Here is a 20,839-nt window from a genome sequence, read left to right as displayed (position 1 = left end):
AGAAACAGCCTATAGAGTACAAGAGAAAGCAATGACAAAGTGTGCCTGTCTAAAACTTACTATCATGGTGCTCTTACTTAATCAACCTTTCCATGTGTCAAGAACAAACAAAAAGCTTACAGAAAAAAAAAAATCCAAGGATGATATGCCATTAACATATTTATCTTTGTCAACTGCACCTTGGTGTTCTCATAGTATCTGGAACAAAGGGATGATGTAATAAAGATTTACTTGTATAGCTGAAGCTTAAAATTAGCTATGCGTGTCAGAAAAGCAATTTAATTCTTTCAATCACAGCTATACTCTGACTTACCCAGGACAAAGGAATGATGTCAGCAGGACATTTGTTTTCCATTTCTCACCTCCAAATGCTATATTAAAATATTTGACAGTCATCAAAACATGCATTAAGCTCACAACTATTAATTTTCCAGTCCATTTAGCTGTTATACTTAGCTTGCAACAACTCAAATAAAAAATTTGCTATCATGCCCAAGTTTAACACAGTACACTACATGCTTAGTTAGGAAAATGAACTTCCTTCATCATATTGCTTAATCACAGAGCTTCAAAGCAAAGAAAACCTCAAACCAAGGTCAGGAAAAGTATCTGAATAAATAAATTGGGCCTCTGACAACTTTATCTTTCTATGTTAAAAGAAGGAAACAGATTTGCAGTGTGTGCTTAAGTCTTTAAAAACAGTATAAACCTTGAGCGTTCAAGCAGTTTAAGCTTTCCAACATTTGACTGCAGGTTTGAGTAGAAAAAATATAAATATGGGAAAAGCAAGCTTAACAGTTATCTTCAAATACTTATTGTCTAAGAATCTTACAAGGAAGTCAGGAGTAACATGCTTACAGGGAACAGTAATGTTCTGTTAGTCTTAAAAGCATTAAGCAGTGGTGATATCACAAGACCAAGGATAGCTTTATTAAAACAAACAAACAAACCACCCTCCCTCCCCCCCACACACACCACACAAAGCATTATGAATTTGTTATACACTGATAGGAATTCTAGTCAGAATACTTTCAAAATTAAAATATCCTGCTGGAATTCAGTGAAGCTGACAACTTCATCTGAGCAGTGTCATAATGATATGCTTTTTTATTTCAAGAGTCAGAAGTGATTATGATTAGAGTGATTTTAATTAGGTTTCTATCCCTTCATAAAATCTTGGTAGAACTTGGCACTGGTTATTAAGATTAACCATTTATTTTCAAACAGGCTTCATTTTAAATGTAACATTAACCAAAAAAAAATCTAAAACCTAAACATATGAAGCAAAATACAACTGAAACATATGTCCCACAGTATTTTATTTGTATAACATAAGGAGAAACATTCATGTTTACATTCTCTATACAGTATACAATCACCAATTGTCATGGATGACAGGCATATCTTTGGAGCAGTGCCTGTCTCACTAAATAGAATATCCAAATATCAACTAAATGATTCTCAGTAAACACAATATGAAAGACTATTACTAGCCACCTCTTCCCTGAAGATACAGAACCAATTTACCATCAACATACTTCAAAATATTTTCAAAATACAAAACATTCAGCATGAGGTAAGGAGTACTTCTGTTTTCAGCTATGCTTTCAGTCCTAAAGTTTCATTCCACTAAAGTCTGATTGGCTTGAAGAGCAGGACAAGGGAATAATTTACTACCTCATCACCATCGCTGTAGAAAAATTCCCTTCAAAATACTAATCCTCTTTCCCCAGTGGTTTTCCCCACATGAAAATTGCATAATGGTTAGGAGAAATTGAAGGACTCCAATGTCTACAGCCAGGTCACAGTTCAGAAATAAATTCCCTTCATAGCTCAGTCAGAAGTAATTCAGTCCAAAAGATCTAGCTCAAAGTCATGAACAGTCTTGTACCTTAAATAGGGTAAGTAAAACAAGCTGTAGGAGGAACAGCATGCTTCACCTTAAAATAAACCAAAGGGTAGAGGGACAAACCATTTAAGGTTGGTAGGCCTTGAAATGATAGCTAACTGGGATCAATTGAAGAAAATATCATCTACTATAAAGGGCCCAAACACCACTGGGTGGATTTCCACACTAGAGAACTCCTAGTAACTTTTTTTTTTTTTTCCTTCAGCCTGACCAGTACCAGTCTTCCAAACAGCTAGGAACAAACTAATGCAGACAAGTGAACAAAATCTCAGGCAAGCAAGTACAGAGGGGTTCATGATTTCATGATTTGGGGTGTGTGTGTGTGTGTGTGTGTGTGAAAAAGCAACATCTGTGGCTAAAACTGAAAGTAAATTTACCCCCCGCCAATTGTAGGAAAATGGAAGTACAAAACTATCAGAAGTAACGAACTTAATATTATTAAAATGGAATTTGTTTCCCCCTCCCATAAGTACATAGCTGTGAGAGCAATTCAGGGTCTTTAGGCATGATCACATCAAAAACAATTTAAGTTTGTCATTTAACTATGACAAAATGATTTAACTGTTTTGTATTTGTTTTCTGTTGTTAAGTACATTTCTCCATCTTACCCTGAGGGAAACTATAAACAGTACCATAAAATAAAAATCAGTTCTGTGATGATAATTTAGTCTAATGAACTTAAGCCCTGTCATTTTAAATAACTTTTACTTACATTTGTAGAATCTGGCAGCAACGTAACCTGCTGGAGTTCCCAGCAGTACCCACAAGACTACAGCACAGGTCATTAGAGCTCCCCGGTTAGCAGGTGACAAAAATCCCAGGCAAGCAAAAACTATGAAGCAAATACGCAGAATTTTAGAACTTAATTATATGTTTGATTTAAAGCCAGAACATCAGTTATTTTCTTAAAATCTACGTATATTAAGTTGTATATCTACTGTACCAGCTCAGCTGTTTCTAATCTTAGTCTTTTATAAAATTTCTAGACAAAAAAGAAATTACCATTTTTGTTAGTGCCATGCAATGAGCAGTAAGAGATCCTTTGTACTCAACTATCTCCTTCCCCACTATATTACTTACATAGGGTAACAAAAGTCATTATTAAGATCTGTGTGCCAGAGCCTAGAAAAACAGACAGCAGCATTCCTTTTCTCGGGGGCCTGAAAATATCACCATGAACCAGTTTCCAGCCAAATTCCTCCTGAGCATCTTCCTGTAAAGCAAATACACTATTTTAATATAATGGATCATCATTTAAATAGCCTGCTACAGAAAAATATTTAGCTGAAAAAATTATACTCCAAATACATTTTAGGAGGTACATTCCAGACTTACAGTGGAATCCATCTGATTGTATCTTGCAATGTCTTTATGCAGCGTCCTCAACATAATCATAGCTACCATTCCAGACAGAAAAAGAACAATCACCAGGGAATTCATGATGCTGTATTAAGAAAAAAAATTCACCATTAAAATTCCAATGTGAAAACTCTTCAGGACAGAACACTTGAATACAAATATCTTTCTTCTCACCTAAACCACTGAATGTGAGTGTGAGGCATGGATTCCAAAATATAATCCCATCTTGATGCCCATCTTATATTTTTTTCTTCCTGAAAGAGTAAACGTTTCTGTTTCATGACAGAGTCAGTCTCCAACTTAAATTTACAAGTTATTATTCATGTAAAGCAATCTTCAACCATATAACAAAATAAAACTTCCATTTTACAAGGCTTAAAGTGGATAGTTTAATAGTAACTGCCTAAAACAAACCTAAGATTTGACCACAGAATCTAGAAAAAAATATTTTCTAAATAGTATTTAGCACCTGTATTTTTTAGGATATAAAGCCATATCAAATTAATTTAACCGTGCTTCCTCCCTTCAAGAATTGCATCAGTTCATCTGGAATTCAAATGATCATCAGCTCTAATATTAAAGAATATTAGTTTTTTAGCAAACCTAAGTCAGTACCGCAGACATTGAGAAACCAAGTGCTGCTACAGAAAGAGTACCAAGCAGAGCTTTCCACTTTTCTAGTGCTGCCCTCTCCAAATTATTCTTTCCTTTAGTACAACCTTGTTTCAGCATCAAATTTTATTTACTAACTACCACTCCAGTTACAGTCAGCTTATACGGCAAGACAGGTGGGGAGACAATAGTAAAATGTCTATGTTGTCAGTAAAGGAAAAGAAATTTTATGTATTTCAACTCATTATACAGACTGAATATTCATTGATCAGAAATGCTTCAGAAAGAGCTTTTTTTTTGTGTTTCACTTTTCAGAGTAGATGTGAAAAATGGAATAAATAGTGCTGATCAGCATGAAGATTGCTATTAAACAAACCATAAATACTAAAATCAATTAATAAAAATAGCTAGGTGTTTTGCTGACAAGGTGTTATTTCAATAACTTGTAATACACAAGAGCTTGCTTCCCAGTAACTCTAGTTTGTAAAAACATAAAAGCCAGTGGGTTGGAAAATTTAGCAAGATCATATATCCAGGTCATTGCAAAAACTATGTCTCAATGCAAGTAACAAGTTTCTAAACTACATCAATGACTTTAGGATAGAACCACATTTTCCCCCATACCTATACTGGCTCTTTTCCCTCTTCCTGAGGCAACCTTATCTGCCAACTTGATGAAATGTCAGAGGAAGACCTCCAAGTGACATGATATTATGCACAAGACAGTAAAACGCACACAGCTGGATGTGTCATTTTTATAAGAAAAACAATATAACAGTGCAAAGCTAAGTTCGCTCCTTAATTATTAACTTCTCACAGGTTTCCAAGACATACTCACTTTTTAGTATACAAATCAGTTTCAGCATCCTGATCGGATGCAACCTCTCTAAATATCACAATTGTCATACGTAACATAACCTCTTTTAAATATTTTTCTTAAAGTATTTATTGTATTGTGTACTTTGCCATGTAATCCAGTACATTACTAGAGTCAAGAACTACCATGGTAAACTTTAAAACACTGCAACAGCTTATAAAAGAAAAAAAATGGTTCATGACTGAGAAAGTGTGGAGATGGACTGACATTACAAGAGCATTGCTTTACTGCACACTTATGATGGTGGCAGTAGTTTCCACACAAAATCAGCATTACCTTCCAACTAATTTTAAAGATCAAACATTTTGTCTCCATTTCACCATAGTTGAACTGAATCCTATAGCAAGCTTGAAGTCTAGAAATAGGGAAGATATATGAACAGTCTTTATCTGACAATGGCCTACCATTTAGAAAGACACCATTGACCTTGCAATAACCACAAGAATATTGTTGAAATAGCTAAACAAAATTAATAGGTGCCCTATTGATATTTCTCATCTGTTAATTGCCAAAATTCTGATGAAAATCCGTAACAAGACAAAAAAGGTAAGTAGTAGACTCCATCCTCAAAAGGATCACAGAATCATTGAGGTCGGAAGTAAGAACAGCTGTAATAGCTGTGTGTAAACTATCCCTTCAACACATATACAGGAAATCAACAAGTCCAGTTAGTTACAGCATTCACTCGTGTTAGCTCTCCATTTGCATTTTTGAGGTCTTAAACTAATACTCTGAAGAACAGTTTTTCAGCAAATTCCATAAAAAAAATACATCTGTCTAGTCTGTCACCAGAATGAGACACATTCAAATATTGCTCCCTGCAGTTGCCTAATATAGTGCTCTTCTGCTTTTAAATAGAGAGCAAAGGAACAAAGAATACCAGCTTCCTACTCTCTGGCAGATTTCCAGGGGAGGAAGACCTTGGAGAAAAAAAGCTTTTGTAGCAGGAGAGCAGAAAATGACCAGCTTCCACCTGCCCACCACACTAATTTGCTGAAACCTGTAATTTCTCAGGCTTAGAGCTTGGACTGGGAACTAATCTACCAGACAACCTAGGCAGACATGGAAAGTATAATTCTTTTAAAAACCATACAGGATTTTTAAGTTTAGTGGGGGGTTTTATGTAAAATTTAAGTCATGCAGTTAAACCCCAAGTCATATTTGACATTCTAGTTCAAATGAAAAAAAGAGTTTTTGAAAGACAAACTTGCTATTCTGACATAATTTTAGTTATCCATCTCTTAAGATTAATAATGTAGGTGATTTGCTATTAAGGGATAGTAACACAAAAAAAGCTTAACACTCACATGAAAAGTAACTGAGTATGTGTAAGCAATTTTGACTTCTCCATTAGCCTTATTACTTATATCCATAGGTACACCTGAGCAGTCAGGGTTCTCTGGATGAGTATGCTTGTAACTGTGGGAAGAAAAACACAAGATGAAAGCTCTTTGACTGATAACACTATTAAGAAAGCATTTATACAAGTCCACACAAGTATCAGTCTCATTCAGGTCTCTTTCCTTAAATATAAAAATTGTTCCTAACAGTTATTGATTTTCAGAACTCGCAAGGAACGTATCACAAGTGCAGAAATTTTTGCCATCAGAACTTTCTAAACACAAGCTGTCTCTTCTAAAAAAACCCCTGTAGAACAGTCTCAAAAACAGAGCACCAAAATTAAAGAAGTGTGAGTATTCTTAAGAACCCCCAAACAAACAAAAAGTCATGATACAATGGAATTGTTAACTTCTGTCAAAACAAAATATATTTTTTCTGCCACCTAACTGATCATGATACTGGAGCAACAAAGCAACAAGCTCAGTTATACTAAGAATACAAGAGAAAAGAAAGATAAGATGCCAAGAAGTGATAAAACAGACATCAGTTGTGGAAAAGCCATATAGACACCAGAACAATGAACTAACATAGTTGTGAAATCTTTCTATTCAAATCTTCATTGCTGAAGACATCAAATGTTGCACTCTGGTAACTCCTGCCTCAGCCACTGAATGCAGTCGCAAGGTAAAGTGCTCCCCAATTGAGAAATTAGGGTTCATGCATAGGGCCTCCAGGTTTTATCTTTTTTGGCCAGAATAGGAAATAGTGCAGAAGGATCTATGGAACTCAGAACAAAATTATGTTAGACTGTCCTACATCTGATTACATAATCAACAGGAAAGCTAACCTACCAGTCATATATCTAAAAGCATTTCTGACTAGCAACAGGTCCCAGAACCAAAGCAAGTATCTTGGAATGCACCACTGTTTGATGACAAGTTATTCCTGAACACTAACCTTTTTGGTTCAAGTTTAGCAGCAACTAGTCTTGCTCCCAGGGCTTCATTTTCCACAACATGGTAATATATTTTTATGTCAACATGGTTGAAGATATAAAATGTATCCTTTTCATGAAATTCTGACTGTAATGATTTAAAAAAAAAAAAAGTTAATCAGGAAGTCAAAGATATCTAAAGCCTTGGGCAGAAGCTTATAAAATGGATTTTTAGACTGCATACAGTTTTCTTGTCAGGAAGGTCCTCTACAAGATGGATATGGGATTCTGGGAAGACAGTGAAATGCCTCCTTGCATTTCAAAGGCAAACCAGAAAGTTAATAGTAAGAACTGTTTACTATAGTTGAAAAGTAGACAAACTTTACCTGATATGTTTCAATAACTGAAGGTGTTCCATTTTACCTAATGGAAGTAGAAGCTGAATAGGACAAGTCATGCGACAACTTTCATACAAGTGTTTCATAAATAATTAACTATCTTAAGAAATTGTGTATTTTTCTCATAGATTAAATGGAACCTTCCAGAATAAAGAATGCAAGTAACTGTCCACTGTGACAGAATCACCTTGATACTTCAAACCAAAGATGCACACAGAAGAACTGCAAGCAGCAGCAAAGAACACTGAATACAAATCTCAGGTGAAGGGATACATCAGCTTGGAATTTAGTCAGTTAAACAAGAAGTTAAAAATCACAAAAATTATGTCTACTGAAGTTCAGTTAGTACTTCACTTCTTCAGGGTTCTATCCCCCCACACCCCTTTCTTCAAAGGGCCCTAGCTATAAGGGTGATTATATAAACAAAGTATTCTTCTACAGCTCTTCAATTACTTGTCTTTTAGGTTATCTTCCTTTTATCAACACCAAAAATATTTAAATGAGGTTAAAAGAATATTGTCAGATTGCGTATTTGATCATGAATGTATTTCCAACATCAATTCATGTTGGAGTCTCTGAAACTGATTAACTATGAAAGGAAAGGAAACAAGGCCAGGAACTGCAGGAACTGTTTTCTTTGGGAAGGTTTATGAAATGGGAAAAGCTAAAACCTATTTCAGGTTCTCTGTCAGCCTTCTGGAGAAGTAGTCTGGGGTAATCTGAAGACAGGACTGGAATGTGTTATCTCCACAAATCTTGCAGTGCATTTATCTGGGACTCCCTCCATTATCCAACAGATCTTTCTTCCTCACAAGAGAAGTACAGTTCACTCAGGATTCTTGTATTCGGCCTTCTGCATTAGCCCACACAGTTTTAGGGAAAGCAATCCTTCAGGAAGTATTAATTTTCATATAAAGGAACACAAACATGTCTATGCAAACCTGCTTCCAACAAAAAACTTCTATCCCACAAAAATGTAAAGCTGAAGCCTTAGAATGTTTAGACTTCTTCAGGCAATGAAGGATAACATGTTTTTCTTCTCCTGCACACCGTACAGGTGCTAAAGGCTATGTGTGTTCCTATCTCCCCCCTCTATCTTTTTCAGCTTTTCTCTATTACACAAAGAGGAGTCAAAGTTCTTAGTTTCTTCTAAACAGAAGAGGTTTAGAAGTTGTGGTACTTACAGAGATATCAAAATACTTGCCCAGTTTTAGGGAATAAGTGTTCTTAAGATTGTGAGGACTCACCACAGAAACAGGACACAGGAGAAAGGCCAAACTAAGTTAGAAAAAAATGGACATTCCTTAAAAGAATAGAAGAGTTTTGTAAACATACATTAATAACACAGGCATCTTTTGGACGACCATCTTCCGTAATGTAACAGCCAATAGGAAAACCAGGATTGCAGAACCTCTGGCCATCTTCAACATCATAGCACCATGTCACAGGCATGTTGTCCACAATCCTGTAGATGATATATTGTTATTTCACAGTCTTTCAAAATACAGAGTGTAATGTAAATTAAAATAGATTAATATTGATCTAATTATGCTACGTTAGATATTAGAAGACAAAATACAAGAATAAAACTTCTTTCAGATCTCATGTCTTGAGACTGCACCACTTATTTGCATCCCATTTGAAAACTGGATTTGCAGTATGTAGCTCTGACTGAAACGTCATCCTTTTAAAAAAATATTTCTTTAGAAAGTGGCTTGGAAATGGGAGACTTACTCTGTGACCACCAATACATTCTACTCACTGGACTGATTTCCAAAGTTCCCTCATGAATAAAGGCCAAAACATGAAGTTTTTCATTCCACAGATTAACTTTCACTATTTTGTCTTTTCAAATGGCCTGAACCATCCACTAAAACAGCTAAAATGAGTTTTATTATTTCAAGTTGCTTTATGATAAAACAAAAAAAACCTTCCTAAATATTGCCTATGTACACACACACATATATACACACACACAAGCACACATACATACTCCTAAAGACAATCAATCATCCAGCAGGTTTTCTTGTTGCTCCTCGATTGCAATAGATTTTTCATGGCACAATGTAAGTTTTTATTTTTCATTAAAGCTGAAGTGAGACTTCCATTTTTTGTTATTGAAGTGAATTCCTAACCAGTTGCAGTTCCATGAAAGGATGGAATCTTTTAATAAACAGTTTACATAAAGAAAAGCCTTTGAATCACTACACTTATGGGAAGGTAGCTGCTTTCAAACCGCCCTCCTTTTTTTTTTTTTTTTTTTTAACCTGCTTCCTCTATATGACCTCCTCACAAAATTTATATTCATATCTTCTAAAAGTCCTGAGCCCAGCAAGTTTACAATTCAGTTTTAATGGAAAGTTTGCAAAGGAACCCCAAACCCCCATGAGGAATTCCAGGAAATTATGATACAGTAAGATACACCAGTCATGCTACAAACAGTGAGACTGTCAGAAACAAAATTATACTTTTTAACCATATGAAAAGATATACAACATGGTCACATCTCCCTTTGTAAAAGGGAGGGAAAAGGCCTGTTTCTTTACATTGTGAAGTTTTTCTTAACAGCTGAAAGATAAATGCCAAAATAAAATCATTTAAACAAGGATTAAAATTCAGCAGCTGCCCTTAGGGCAATATTAATTGCTCAAAGGTATGTTTTTACAGGTCCATTAGTAAGTTTCAAAGATGAAATCGTGGGGCAGCAGTCACTTTTCGTGCATCACTGGACCAAAAAAGACATCCCATTGAAGCCTAATGATACATGTTTTTGTAAAACTTATCAAGCTACTGAATAACCTTTACAATTAAATGTGTCATCATCATAACCAGTAGGTTATTACTGTCAACAAATACTTGATAATACCTCATTAGTTTTGTTTTTTTTTTTAAAAACAAGAAATTCTGACTTCAGAAACCAACCACAAAAAATTTCATCTTTTAGTATGTTGCATATTTGAACACTATTTCTACAGTAGTATTTTTTTTTTTAAATGCATCAACAGATAAGAGGTAAAAAGAGTGATACATGGTGCCTTTGTTCAGGTAAACATAAGGAGGCCTGTATCATCCCCACCACTAGCTACCAGACAGAAAGAAGTGGCAATGCTCCTAGCTCATACTGACACAGGGGAAGAAGGCAAAGAAAAGCCCTTCCAAAAACACAATTTCCAGGTGCTCAGTTTCCAAAGACTCCCACAGAGCTCTGAACAGCAGCAACACCAACCAAATCCTACTCACTTCACCACACACTATTAGGCATAATTAAGCTGCTGATTAGGAGCTATTCCAGCAGCAGATTCATTACATCTGGATCATATTTGGAATTTTACCTCCATAATATATGCTGGAGATTGCTCTGTGAAATGAAAATACTAACAAAAGCAAGAGCTAAAACAAGTAAACCATCAGCCTACTGCAAAAGAGTTTGGTTGTGATAAAGGTTTTCCTTCACATCTTCTGCAGCAAAGACATACTGAGCTGCCTTCAAGCAGCAATGCTGGAACAAATTGATAATTTAAGAAGCAAATCATTTTTCACAGTTAATCTTCAAATTTAAAATGACTTGAAAAGATTATATGTGAGGGGTAAATATGCTATACAAATGTTCCTATACGCCTCTCTAGAACGTCTGGTGATGAACACTGCCAGACAAGAGATCAGTTTAGCTGCTGAGTCCAATTCAGTATGTCAACTCCTAAGCTTATTAAGTGGCTTTTAAAACCTTAAAAGTACTTTGCACCATCTGTGTTCCCCAGGAATTTTATGATAAATTGAAGCTGCATAATAAACCTCTATTAAATCCTCACTTATACTACCTTGCTGACCCCTGCACAATATGTCCCTATACCACACGCCTGGACCATGCATCATTCGTTACAAAAGTCAGCCACCTTCACTTTGTGGAGCTATCGTTGACGGGGACCTGCATTATAACAACAGCTATAAAGGTGGATTTTTCATCTCAAGTGATCTAAAGTTCTAGGGCACTGGACCTAGCAAAAAAACCCACAACTAAACAAAACCCCACAATGGTGGAAGTGCTATTAAAACCCCCCTAATATAAGACTATATATGGAACATCCTATTTTTAAAGGGAGATATTCATATTGAAAAGTGGAGCTGCATCTTACCAGAACTAAAATAGAATTCTATCAAGTTAGCTGTATAGGCTAAAAAAATATACTTAAACACGTTACCTAAATATATTTGTAAAAATTTATTCTGAAGGGAAAAAAAAACAGTCTAAAGTACTTTTACATGTGATTAGTTTTACACAGTTCTGTTACAGTTTCTCTATTAACAATCAGCTTAAAGTTTTGGGTTTTGTTAAAAAAATAGTGATTTGTTTCAAAAAGTGACAGGGTGATAGTCTTGGATACTATATTTTTAATTTACATATACATATATACACAAATTTTTAAAGCTGAAGTTTTATGCCACAACAACATATACCAGTGAAATTCAGTGGTTCAAGTATTATAAATACATATAGTATTTATTTAAAAGGAACATAACCAAATCCAGTGTCTCTGCTTATTTCTGGATTAGGCTTATACACTTAAAATCTCTGCAAAAGTAGCTGCACCTTTCACAGGTTTTTTATTACTCCCTTGTTCATTTACATAAACATGCATAGGCCTCTGCTTGTGAACCCTTCTGGCATAATCTATCAGCTTCCAACTTCGGTAATTTTCAAGAGGTTCCCAGAAAGATTTACATCTGTGAGCCATACTCTATCCCTAAATAGGTCCAATATCCATTCCCAAGAATGGCAGAAAAAGCACTTACTGCCTTTACAAGCATGAGTGGCTGTTTCAAGACTGAAGAAACAGAATACGACATTAGAGTATCACATTTTACGACAGAGGCAACATTCAATGTTTCACCCGTGTTTTTACTAACATATCCAGAAAATTATCATGTAATTAGAGAAAACAGAAATATGATTTTGTGAAGCAGCATGTATGTATTTGGAATCATATGGGTAACATCAATTAATTAAACTCAGGTACTACTTGCAAAGACATGCCCCCAGGCAACAACTCTGACACCACCATGAACAAATTGTTGCTTCTACAGTTGTACCCAACAGCTGCTGTTAGCATGGCATACCACCATACAATGTACTATACAAATCCAGATAGTGTGGCCAGATATTTCCAATGGCAAGATGGAACCTGCAGGTGAGCGTTTCCCAGCTCCTGCATCTGGGTGCCTAGCATGGCTAATTCCTAACTGAACCACCAGCATGAGATTCAGCGTACATATTCAGCCCTGCCCACCGTTAGTGCCCACAAGAACAGAACCTCGGCATCCAAGCAGAGAAGGAGTCCTAGCACACTCCTGGACAACCCGAACACAAATATACCTGTTACATAGGGACTGAAGGAAGGAACAGGAGAGGAGCAAGTAGTTACGCATTCCTCAAAACTATTTGATTAGTTAATTTTGACTGGCCACCACTCTGCATAAAGCTTTCTCAGAACTGTTGATCCTTAAGACTTTTCTCAAGCCGGGGCATGATTAACTTTCACATTTACAGGTGCAAAGAAATGACAGTATTTTACAGTAAGTGCAAAGGCAGCACAAAGAACGCACAAAGCTGTAAGCTTTGAAACAAACTCATTTCCTGGTGCTTATTCTTTGAGAAAAAAAAATATATATATGGAAAAGACAAATAAAATAACATCTTTTGCAAGAACAGAATGACAACGGATTTAGCTGAAATACCTAGCCTTGAATCTGTATTAACATGCAAATACAAAATGATATACTGAATTACTTATCACCAACATACAAGACTTAACTGATCAAGAATTTTGGCATCAACTTACCAATGATGTTGATAATTCAGTAGCATACTTTTTTTCAAAAAGTCTAATTTCTGCTTATCTTCTGGCTTCTTGGTATCATATGTTTTTGTACAAACAGGTTTACATGTTTCCTCCTTGTTAAATGTGAACTAAGAAAAATGAAATACGTATCAGCAAAAATGCTGTGACAGCCTGTGTAATTATAACTTATGTATACTAACATAATGGAAAACTAACAAATTACTAAGCTGTTAACCCTCCAGAGGAGTTTTTTTATATTGGTTTGTACTCTAGAACCCTCCTGTGATCATGGAGTACATTGTATTATCCCTACACAAAGGGCTCCTTGCTATCAATCAAAATCTGTTTTTTTTTTCAGTGATTTATTACAGGTCATTTGACCTCAGAGCAACAACGCTATCCAGACAGATTCAGTTGAGAACGTTCTCTCCTACAACATGAATCAGTGAGAGCTTCAGTCATCATAAAAGACAAGCCGGCCAACTACCATGCTGATTCTTCCACTCTACAGCTGCAAGAAGGATTTCAGATCTGGTTCCAATTCCCTGTAACAAGGACAGCTGAGAAGCAAGAACCGGGTTTTGGCAGGTTCCAAAGAGAAAAAACAAACTCCACAGCATTGCAGGCCACAGCTTCAAGACACAAGTGCACACTTACAATACTAGCTTATATCACCCCCCGACCTTGGAACTACAGTAGTCTGCCTCCTCACTTGTGCTGTCAGCACTAATGCAGGCCGCATTACAAACCCAGTACAAGAAGTGATCCAGCCAAAAAATGGTGGATCAAACCCAGTCCTTGCAAGACATGAATAACTATAACCAGTACAGTTAACAAACAATTTTTATCATGTAATCACAACTTTGAAAATATAAAGACTAGAGAGAGATACATCAATACCACTTGTATCCTTCAGACACATTGCCTCAGTTTACTGCCAAAAATGTCCTAGTTTTGACAGCTTTCAGGATTGACTACTACCACTACTAAAAAAAAATACGCAACATGCAGGTTCCTGAAGATATCATTTCACTTTTAACATTGAATACGAGACACTTTATTATTCCATGTGTTTTATGCAAAAGGGGGCTAAAGAAAAAAACCTTCAAAAACCAAAAGGCAGGCATATATTTCATTCTAGGTTAAACTGACAAATTTCTATTATGTTTCAGGTTTTCAAATTCTCAGAGATAAAGCTGTTATGAAGAAGTTGTTCAAGATTCTAATCTCCCGTTGTTAAATTTGAATTTACGTGTTACTGAAAAGCCTTTGGCAGAGAACGAACCCTATAAGGAGATGGTTCTATCCTCTCTCCAAACAAGACTTGACCAAGGTTTTCAGATGGACGCTTCTTTCCTTCTGCTTGACAAAAATCAAACCTGAATTAGAAAAAAAACATACAGAATTTAATAAAATAGTCAGCTGCAAATATTATACACAGTGCCCCCCAGTCAATACCTTCATCACAAGTAAAGGAACTATACAGTTTTCCTTCTAGACAAACGGTTTCTTCCTAGAATCTACAAAGCTAAGTGTGAAAATCAGTCCCATAAAAAACAAACAAACAAACACACACACAACAAAACCCCCAAAACTCTTCATCAGACATTTCAAAACTCAGTTTATATTACTTAATATAGTCATATAAATTTCCTTAAGTAATGAGAAGTTTCCTATTTGCACAGTAAATTTAACCAGGGATTAAATCTTCACATACAGTTTTACAACAGCCCTGAAAGTAATCATGTAGGCCAGAGTCTTGAAAAAGTACAGACAGCTTCTTTACAACAAATGCCACTAAATAAACAGATTATTACACTTTTATTCACCAACAGATTTAACAGCACATCCTCCAAGTTTTTCCAACCTATATTCAAATATATCACATTTGCGTCCATTAAAATGTAGCTATAACTAGTGCTTAAGCTCTTCAATACTAATAATGAAAGTATTCTTTGAAGCACCAACTTTACATTGTTGTACCAGGCACTGATATATTTTGTGCACTCCTATGAAGTGTAGCAAGAAAGCATTTAACACCTCATTAAGATAATTGATGGGAAGTTCACATCTTATCACTACTTTAACTCATTTGGCTGCAGGCTACTAAAGACAGCAGTAATACTTTGATCTATAAAATGACAACTAATGCAGAAAAGTTAAGAATACATACTTTTTAAAAATAAATTAAAGTTACTCTAAAACAGTGGTTTTCAACCTACATGAGTTTAAAATACTTACGCAGTATATTCGTAGGGAAGGACAGATTCTACTGAGTCAAGCCTATTCACAAACAGCTCGATTCCAGACTGAAAGAGTTAAGATAAGCAGTATTGTTACATCAAAACATATCATCAATTTTGACTGATGTATAGATTTACATCAATAAGGTAAACAAAAGTCTCAAACTCAAAATGTAAAATCTTGTGTAACTGTACATCTTGAAACATAAAATCCTGTGTAATGAATTATATCTGTTGAGAGTGTGAGCAAAACACTACCAGTCAGAAAAACAGTAACCACATCACAAAACCAATTTAGGCTAACATAACCATTCAAATTAAGAGATAGCAAGAAATAATACACAAGAATAATAAAAGTATGCTAGATGCCAGTGTTTTAGTTTAGTGTAGCAAGCTAGAGCCACATTACTAAGAAGCAAATCTTAAATCCATCACAATAACTTTTGTGTAATAAAAGTCTTAAAAGGGCATGCATAAGCTGGTCCACAATTTTCATTATATAGCAACTGAAAACTGGACTATGAGGATGTAAACAATATTCAGAGTGAGACAGTGTTTTAACTTTAAACAAACTATTTCCAAAGCGAATGTAAGGCAAGTTACAAACAAAAGCAGATTCCAGCAACTTTGGAGCAAGAATCTGAAATTCAAGCTGCTGTGGCTTCAGACTACAGTTTGGTCCATTTACGTTAACTACTGTTGGGGCTGCCTGCTGCTACTGAAAGGGAGAGGTCTTTTACTCCTCCCTCTTAGTCTCACCCCTCTTCCCTTATTCTAGTCCCACAATCCCTACATATTTCAACTGCTTACCGCACACTGTTTTTGGCAGTTATCTGCTTGCACAGTAAACCAATTCAATTGGCAAAAACAGCAGAAGACTTACCCAGATAAATTAAAAAAAGAGGAGTTTTTAGCAACATAGCAAGTTGAACTTTCTTACTGCGCAATCAGACAAGAGCTGGAGACAGCACAAGGGGAGTGCATAAAGGAGCAAGACCTCCCTCTTCCAGCAACTTATCTATTTTCTGTTACAGCATGAAAAGTGCACCATCAGTAGAAGAGCCTTTTCCTCCCTGTGAAAATTCACCCAAGCTTAGCCAAGTCAAGAAATTCTGGAGGAGTTTAAAAAAAAAAAAAAAAAGGAATTGTTCACGCTTATCTGTAGTTCAGATACTTCAGTCAGGTACTGTGCTCCTGATCTACTGTAATTGTCCACATGCAAGTCAGGATGCAGCTCCATGAACAGCTGTGAGCCGTTAAATTGACTCACTAAGTGAAGACATGTCACTGCTCCTCTTTTCTCTGCCCCTAGCCATGCAGACCTGCTGCTTACCCCTCTGGCTAGCACACTCTTGTCATACTTCAACTCACTAACACAGCAGAAAGTCTGGCAAAAAGCTGGACAGTTTCTTGCCATGTTAATAACCTCACATAAGAATTTAACATGTAATACAGCTGGGGCAATGCAGAAGACAGGAACACACTGCCTGGAAGACAGGAATGAAATCTCTCCCTCTCAGCAGCAGCAAGGAATTGGACTGACTCAGCTGCTCTAAGGCCTTAGCTTAGCTATTTTTCATGGGAGGAAGAAATTCACTTGAATGATCCTGAATTTTCCACAAGAAGTGCATGTGTGAAGTGTAACTGCAGATCAGCATCTTCAGTAACAATTCCTGATACAATGACTAGTTCACATTTTAGTTATCAGAATTTTTTTAAACACAGTGAAGATTCTTAATATTCAGGGAAGAGTTACTCTTTAGGTCTGCATTGATCATATTCTATTTCTGATGATATTCCAATCAGAAAGAGGAGAAAGTAGCCAAACTGAGCACAGCCAAGCAGATTAGGAAACAGTTTGGAGGCGGGGGGAAAAGTCATGAGTCTCACCATTCTCGTGCTGCTAGCTATTTGCCTCACTGACAATGTCGCATCCCTTCGCACAAAGAGAGGATTCTCAGGATAAGGAGTCAAATATTTTGTACACATTGTATGAGACAAAAAAATGCAAAGACATCTGAGAAAGATGATCGCATAAGTGTCTCAGGTTGGATACAAAAGAAAGTAGGCAACGTGTTTTACTTGACTTTACTTGACTTAAAAATTTTTCTTCCATGACCCCAGCTTAGAAACAGGAATAACTCAAACATAGCAATGTTTTTCAGGGATGTTGAGAAGAACCACAAATGGCAGCTTCAGAGTCTTGGCCTGGGCATTAGGAAAACATTTCCCTAAGAAAGTAGTGCAGTACTGTAAAGGTCACCCAGAGAGGTGGCGCATTCTCCATTCTTGGAGGCTGCTAAGACTTGGCTAGACAAAGGCATAGCTGATCTGACCTAGCGTTGGCAACAGTCTTGCTTCAAGAGTGAGGCTGGACTAGGTGACCTCCAGAGGCCACTTCCAGACAAGATTCTATGATCCTATAAAAGAGCATTTATAGAATAAAACAATAGAAGCAGCATGGAAACAACAGTGAAGAAATCCATGGTTTTGTGTTTAGTGCAGGATTTGGCTAGTCTGAATTGAACAATATACTCAAGAAAGAAGGGAAAAGACATATATAGCAACTATGCCTTCATTACACATTTGGCATATTACCTGTTCTATTGATTCATAGCTGCAAATGGATAAAGTAAATGCAAGTTATTTGTCAAAAGCATATAACTTAAGATCTTTATTTTGCAGAATTGTGGACTCATTTTTCACATAACAGAAGTTGAGAGCCCAGAAAGCATGAAACAGCTATTTTCAATAGCACCTCATAGACAATGGATTGTAAAAACTGTTGCTCTTGAACTTTCTCACTTAAGTTGCAGGCATGGTCTGGCACAATTTCCATCACAGCAGCAGCAAACAACTTCTAAAGCTCACCCAAAGGAACAGAGATTATTTTGACTCCTTGGTGGCCAATGCAGATAAGTAATTTAGTCACATGAACTCTGCTGAGCATTTACATACATATGAAAATAAATGTCAACTTCATTTGAGAATCTGGAGTCAAGAAGCTCCTATATCTCAGATTCTTGACAGCCAAAAAGACACAACAAGCAAAGTGTCGCTGTGTACTTGCCTTGATTTTATACCTGCTTGTAGCCATCAGCTACTTGCTCCTGCCAAAAAGTCACAAACATCTGGCACGACCTGTTACTTTCTGCAGCTTTCAAGCAAGCCTTTAAAAGGGCCCAAGAGACAAACTGAAGGGGTTTACCATTTCTGTAATGGTACAATAACCCATAAGATGAACTGAGAGCTCCTTCCCTCCGTGCAAGGGACCGCAGACACTTTACCACAAATGATTACACCGGAAACCGAAACAAGCTCCAAGTCCCCGGAGCAACAGCCCCCGGGCCACCACGCCGCTGCCAACCTTTGGTACTCTACAAAGGAGCGGCTACAAACCCTCGGGAAAGCACGGCGGCGGGATAAAATCTCGGGCCGCGCAGCAACCTCGGCCCCCGGGAGCGCGGACGGCGCCGAGGCCTCCCCTCGGCGCGGCTGGCCGGGCCGCCCCGCCGCGCCCTGCCCCGCTCACCTGGCACTCGGGCTTCTCCTTGCCCGGCTCGCAGAAGTTGACGGGCGCCAGGCCCGGCAGGTAGAAGGCGGCGGCGGGGGGCGCGGCCGCCGCCAGCGCCGCGGCGATGAGGAGCCGCCGCAGGGCCATGGCGGCGGCGGTTGGGGGCGCGAGCCGGGGGGGGCGGGGGTGGGGGAAGGAGGGCGGCGCGCGGCGGCCTCCGGGGGGAGGGGGCGTCTCGCGCACACAGACACGCGCGCGCCCGCGACGGTCGCTGCTTGGTCTTTCCCCCCCCTTGACGGCGGCTACTTCCGGCTTCTCGCGCTGGCGACACGTCACCCAGCGCGGGGCTCCTGACGAGGGCAAAGGGGGAAGGGCCACGCGCAGAGAACCCCGCCCTGCGCGTTCGCTTCCGGGGTAGCTCGTCGTTATCTCCCCTCCCTCCCCCGCGGTTGCCATGGCAGCGGGGAACCTCTCCCCCCGCGGCGGGATCGTCCTCAACGGCCCAACGGTTGCGGCCGGCCCAACGGTCGCGGCCGACTCTGGAGGCCTCGCTGGCCGGCGGGTGTCCCCGGGGGCCCGGGTCGGTTAGCGCCGCTTTCCCACGGGAGGGGTGGGCGGAAAACAAGCCGAGCGGGGGGACGTGGGGATGACTGTCGTCCGTCAAGGACCGATGGGAGAGAAGCTCAGCGAGGAGCGAGAAGATGCAGGCGGTGTGCGGCGGCGGTTTGCCGGCCGGGCGCCCGGGGGGTCCCCCCTCAGCTTCCCCCAGCGCCCTCAGCCGCGGGGTGCCGCGTTTCGGAGGGACGCGGGGCTGTGAGGCCCCGCACCCCGGTTAGGTGGAGCGCTCTTGGGACTGTCCCCCTTCCAATCAGACTGCACTGGCTTTGCATCAACTCAACTTTTTTTAACATTTTTTAATTCTCAAGATTTTTGCTATGGACAGCTCTTCTACTTTTCAAACTGAACGGAAGGCAAGATCTGTCACTAGCTAAATGAAGCCAAGAAGATACATACATAATGTTCTCTATGGTGAACATCCATTACTGTTTAACAGTCAGAACAACCATGGGCTGTATTTCCTGTGTATTACTGATTGCTGCTTTCATATGACCCAATCTACCAAAAAACCACAGAAACAACAACAAAGCCCTAGGGAAGTGGCAGGAATGAAAAGTATATTGTTTTGATAACGTAGGAGAGTGGACAGTGCTCATTGTTCTGAAAGAAGTCCACAGCAAAGATCCTTGTTTTATGTTTCCCTACTTCCTGATATGTCCCATCTGTCTGGAATATTTGTGCAGCTTTAGAAACTCTGAACAGTGGCCTCTAATAAAAAAACTGTATTTGTAAATGCTGCAACATTTCCCATAATTTGCTTATTTCTTAGAATAGCTTTGTGCTCGTTTCTTCTGTTTACTACAGGACTTTGGGGAAGAAGGGATAAGCTTAATGTTTACCCAACTTATACATACCCAGGGTCCATAGGCAGCTAAGGTTTTGCTACTAGTTTGTAGGAGATGGACAGGGCAGTCTAAAAGTGTGTCTAGAATGTACTCTGCAATGTAAAGGTGCCCGAGATAGCAATAAATGAGATGCCTGCTACTGAGGGCAGCCTACATATGGCAGGGTGGAACTGTAGGTGGGTTAATTTGCATGTTATCTGGACAGATAAAGTGCCGAGCATCTGAGCACCTAGGCCATGTAATGTATGCCTTAGGTAAGGTTCTTTAAAATATTTTATATTTTTTTTTCTACATAGCATAAGCCATTTTTAGTTTTACATAAATATGTTAATTTTAGCATATATATGTATTT

At 38.3% G+C, this 20,839-nt stretch overlaps 1 protein-coding gene across 1 annotated transcript in view; it reads right to left on the bottom strand.

Annotated features, from left to right (window-relative positions):
• TM9SF2 (transmembrane 9 superfamily member 2) overlaps positions 1–19,191 on the bottom strand; it is a 28,002-nt gene extending 8,811 nt beyond the window's left edge. Inside the window, exons 1-12 of the mRNA XM_067293615.1 lie at positions 19,043–19,191; positions 15,509–15,576; positions 14,553–14,646; positions 13,268–13,395; positions 8,766–8,895; positions 7,056–7,180; positions 6,065–6,176; positions 3,443–3,522; positions 3,245–3,353; positions 2,990–3,122; positions 2,622–2,741; positions 314–371 (exon numbers count right to left, since the gene is read on the bottom strand). Of these exons, the coding sequence (XP_067149716.1) occupies positions 314–371; positions 2,622–2,741; positions 2,990–3,122; positions 3,245–3,353; positions 3,443–3,522; positions 6,065–6,176; positions 7,056–7,180; positions 8,766–8,895; positions 13,268–13,395; positions 14,553–14,646; positions 15,509–15,576; positions 19,043–19,171 (1,286 nt within the window). The 5' untranslated portion in view covers positions 19,172–19,191. The remainder of the gene's footprint in view (positions 1–313; positions 372–2,621; positions 2,742–2,989; positions 3,123–3,244; positions 3,354–3,442; positions 3,523–6,064; positions 6,177–7,055; positions 7,181–8,765; positions 8,896–13,267; positions 13,396–14,552; positions 14,647–15,508; positions 15,577–19,042) is intronic.
• Positions 19,192–20,839: the final 1,648 nt, after the last annotated feature.

The sequence above is a fragment of the Apteryx mantelli genome, chromosome 1 (assembly GCF_036417845.1).
Source record: "Apteryx mantelli isolate bAptMan1 chromosome 1, bAptMan1.hap1, whole genome shotgun sequence".
Taxonomy (NCBI): domain Eukaryota; kingdom Metazoa; phylum Chordata; class Aves; order Apterygiformes; family Apterygidae; genus Apteryx; species Apteryx mantelli.
This window is presented reverse-complemented; position numbering and strand designations above follow the sequence as displayed.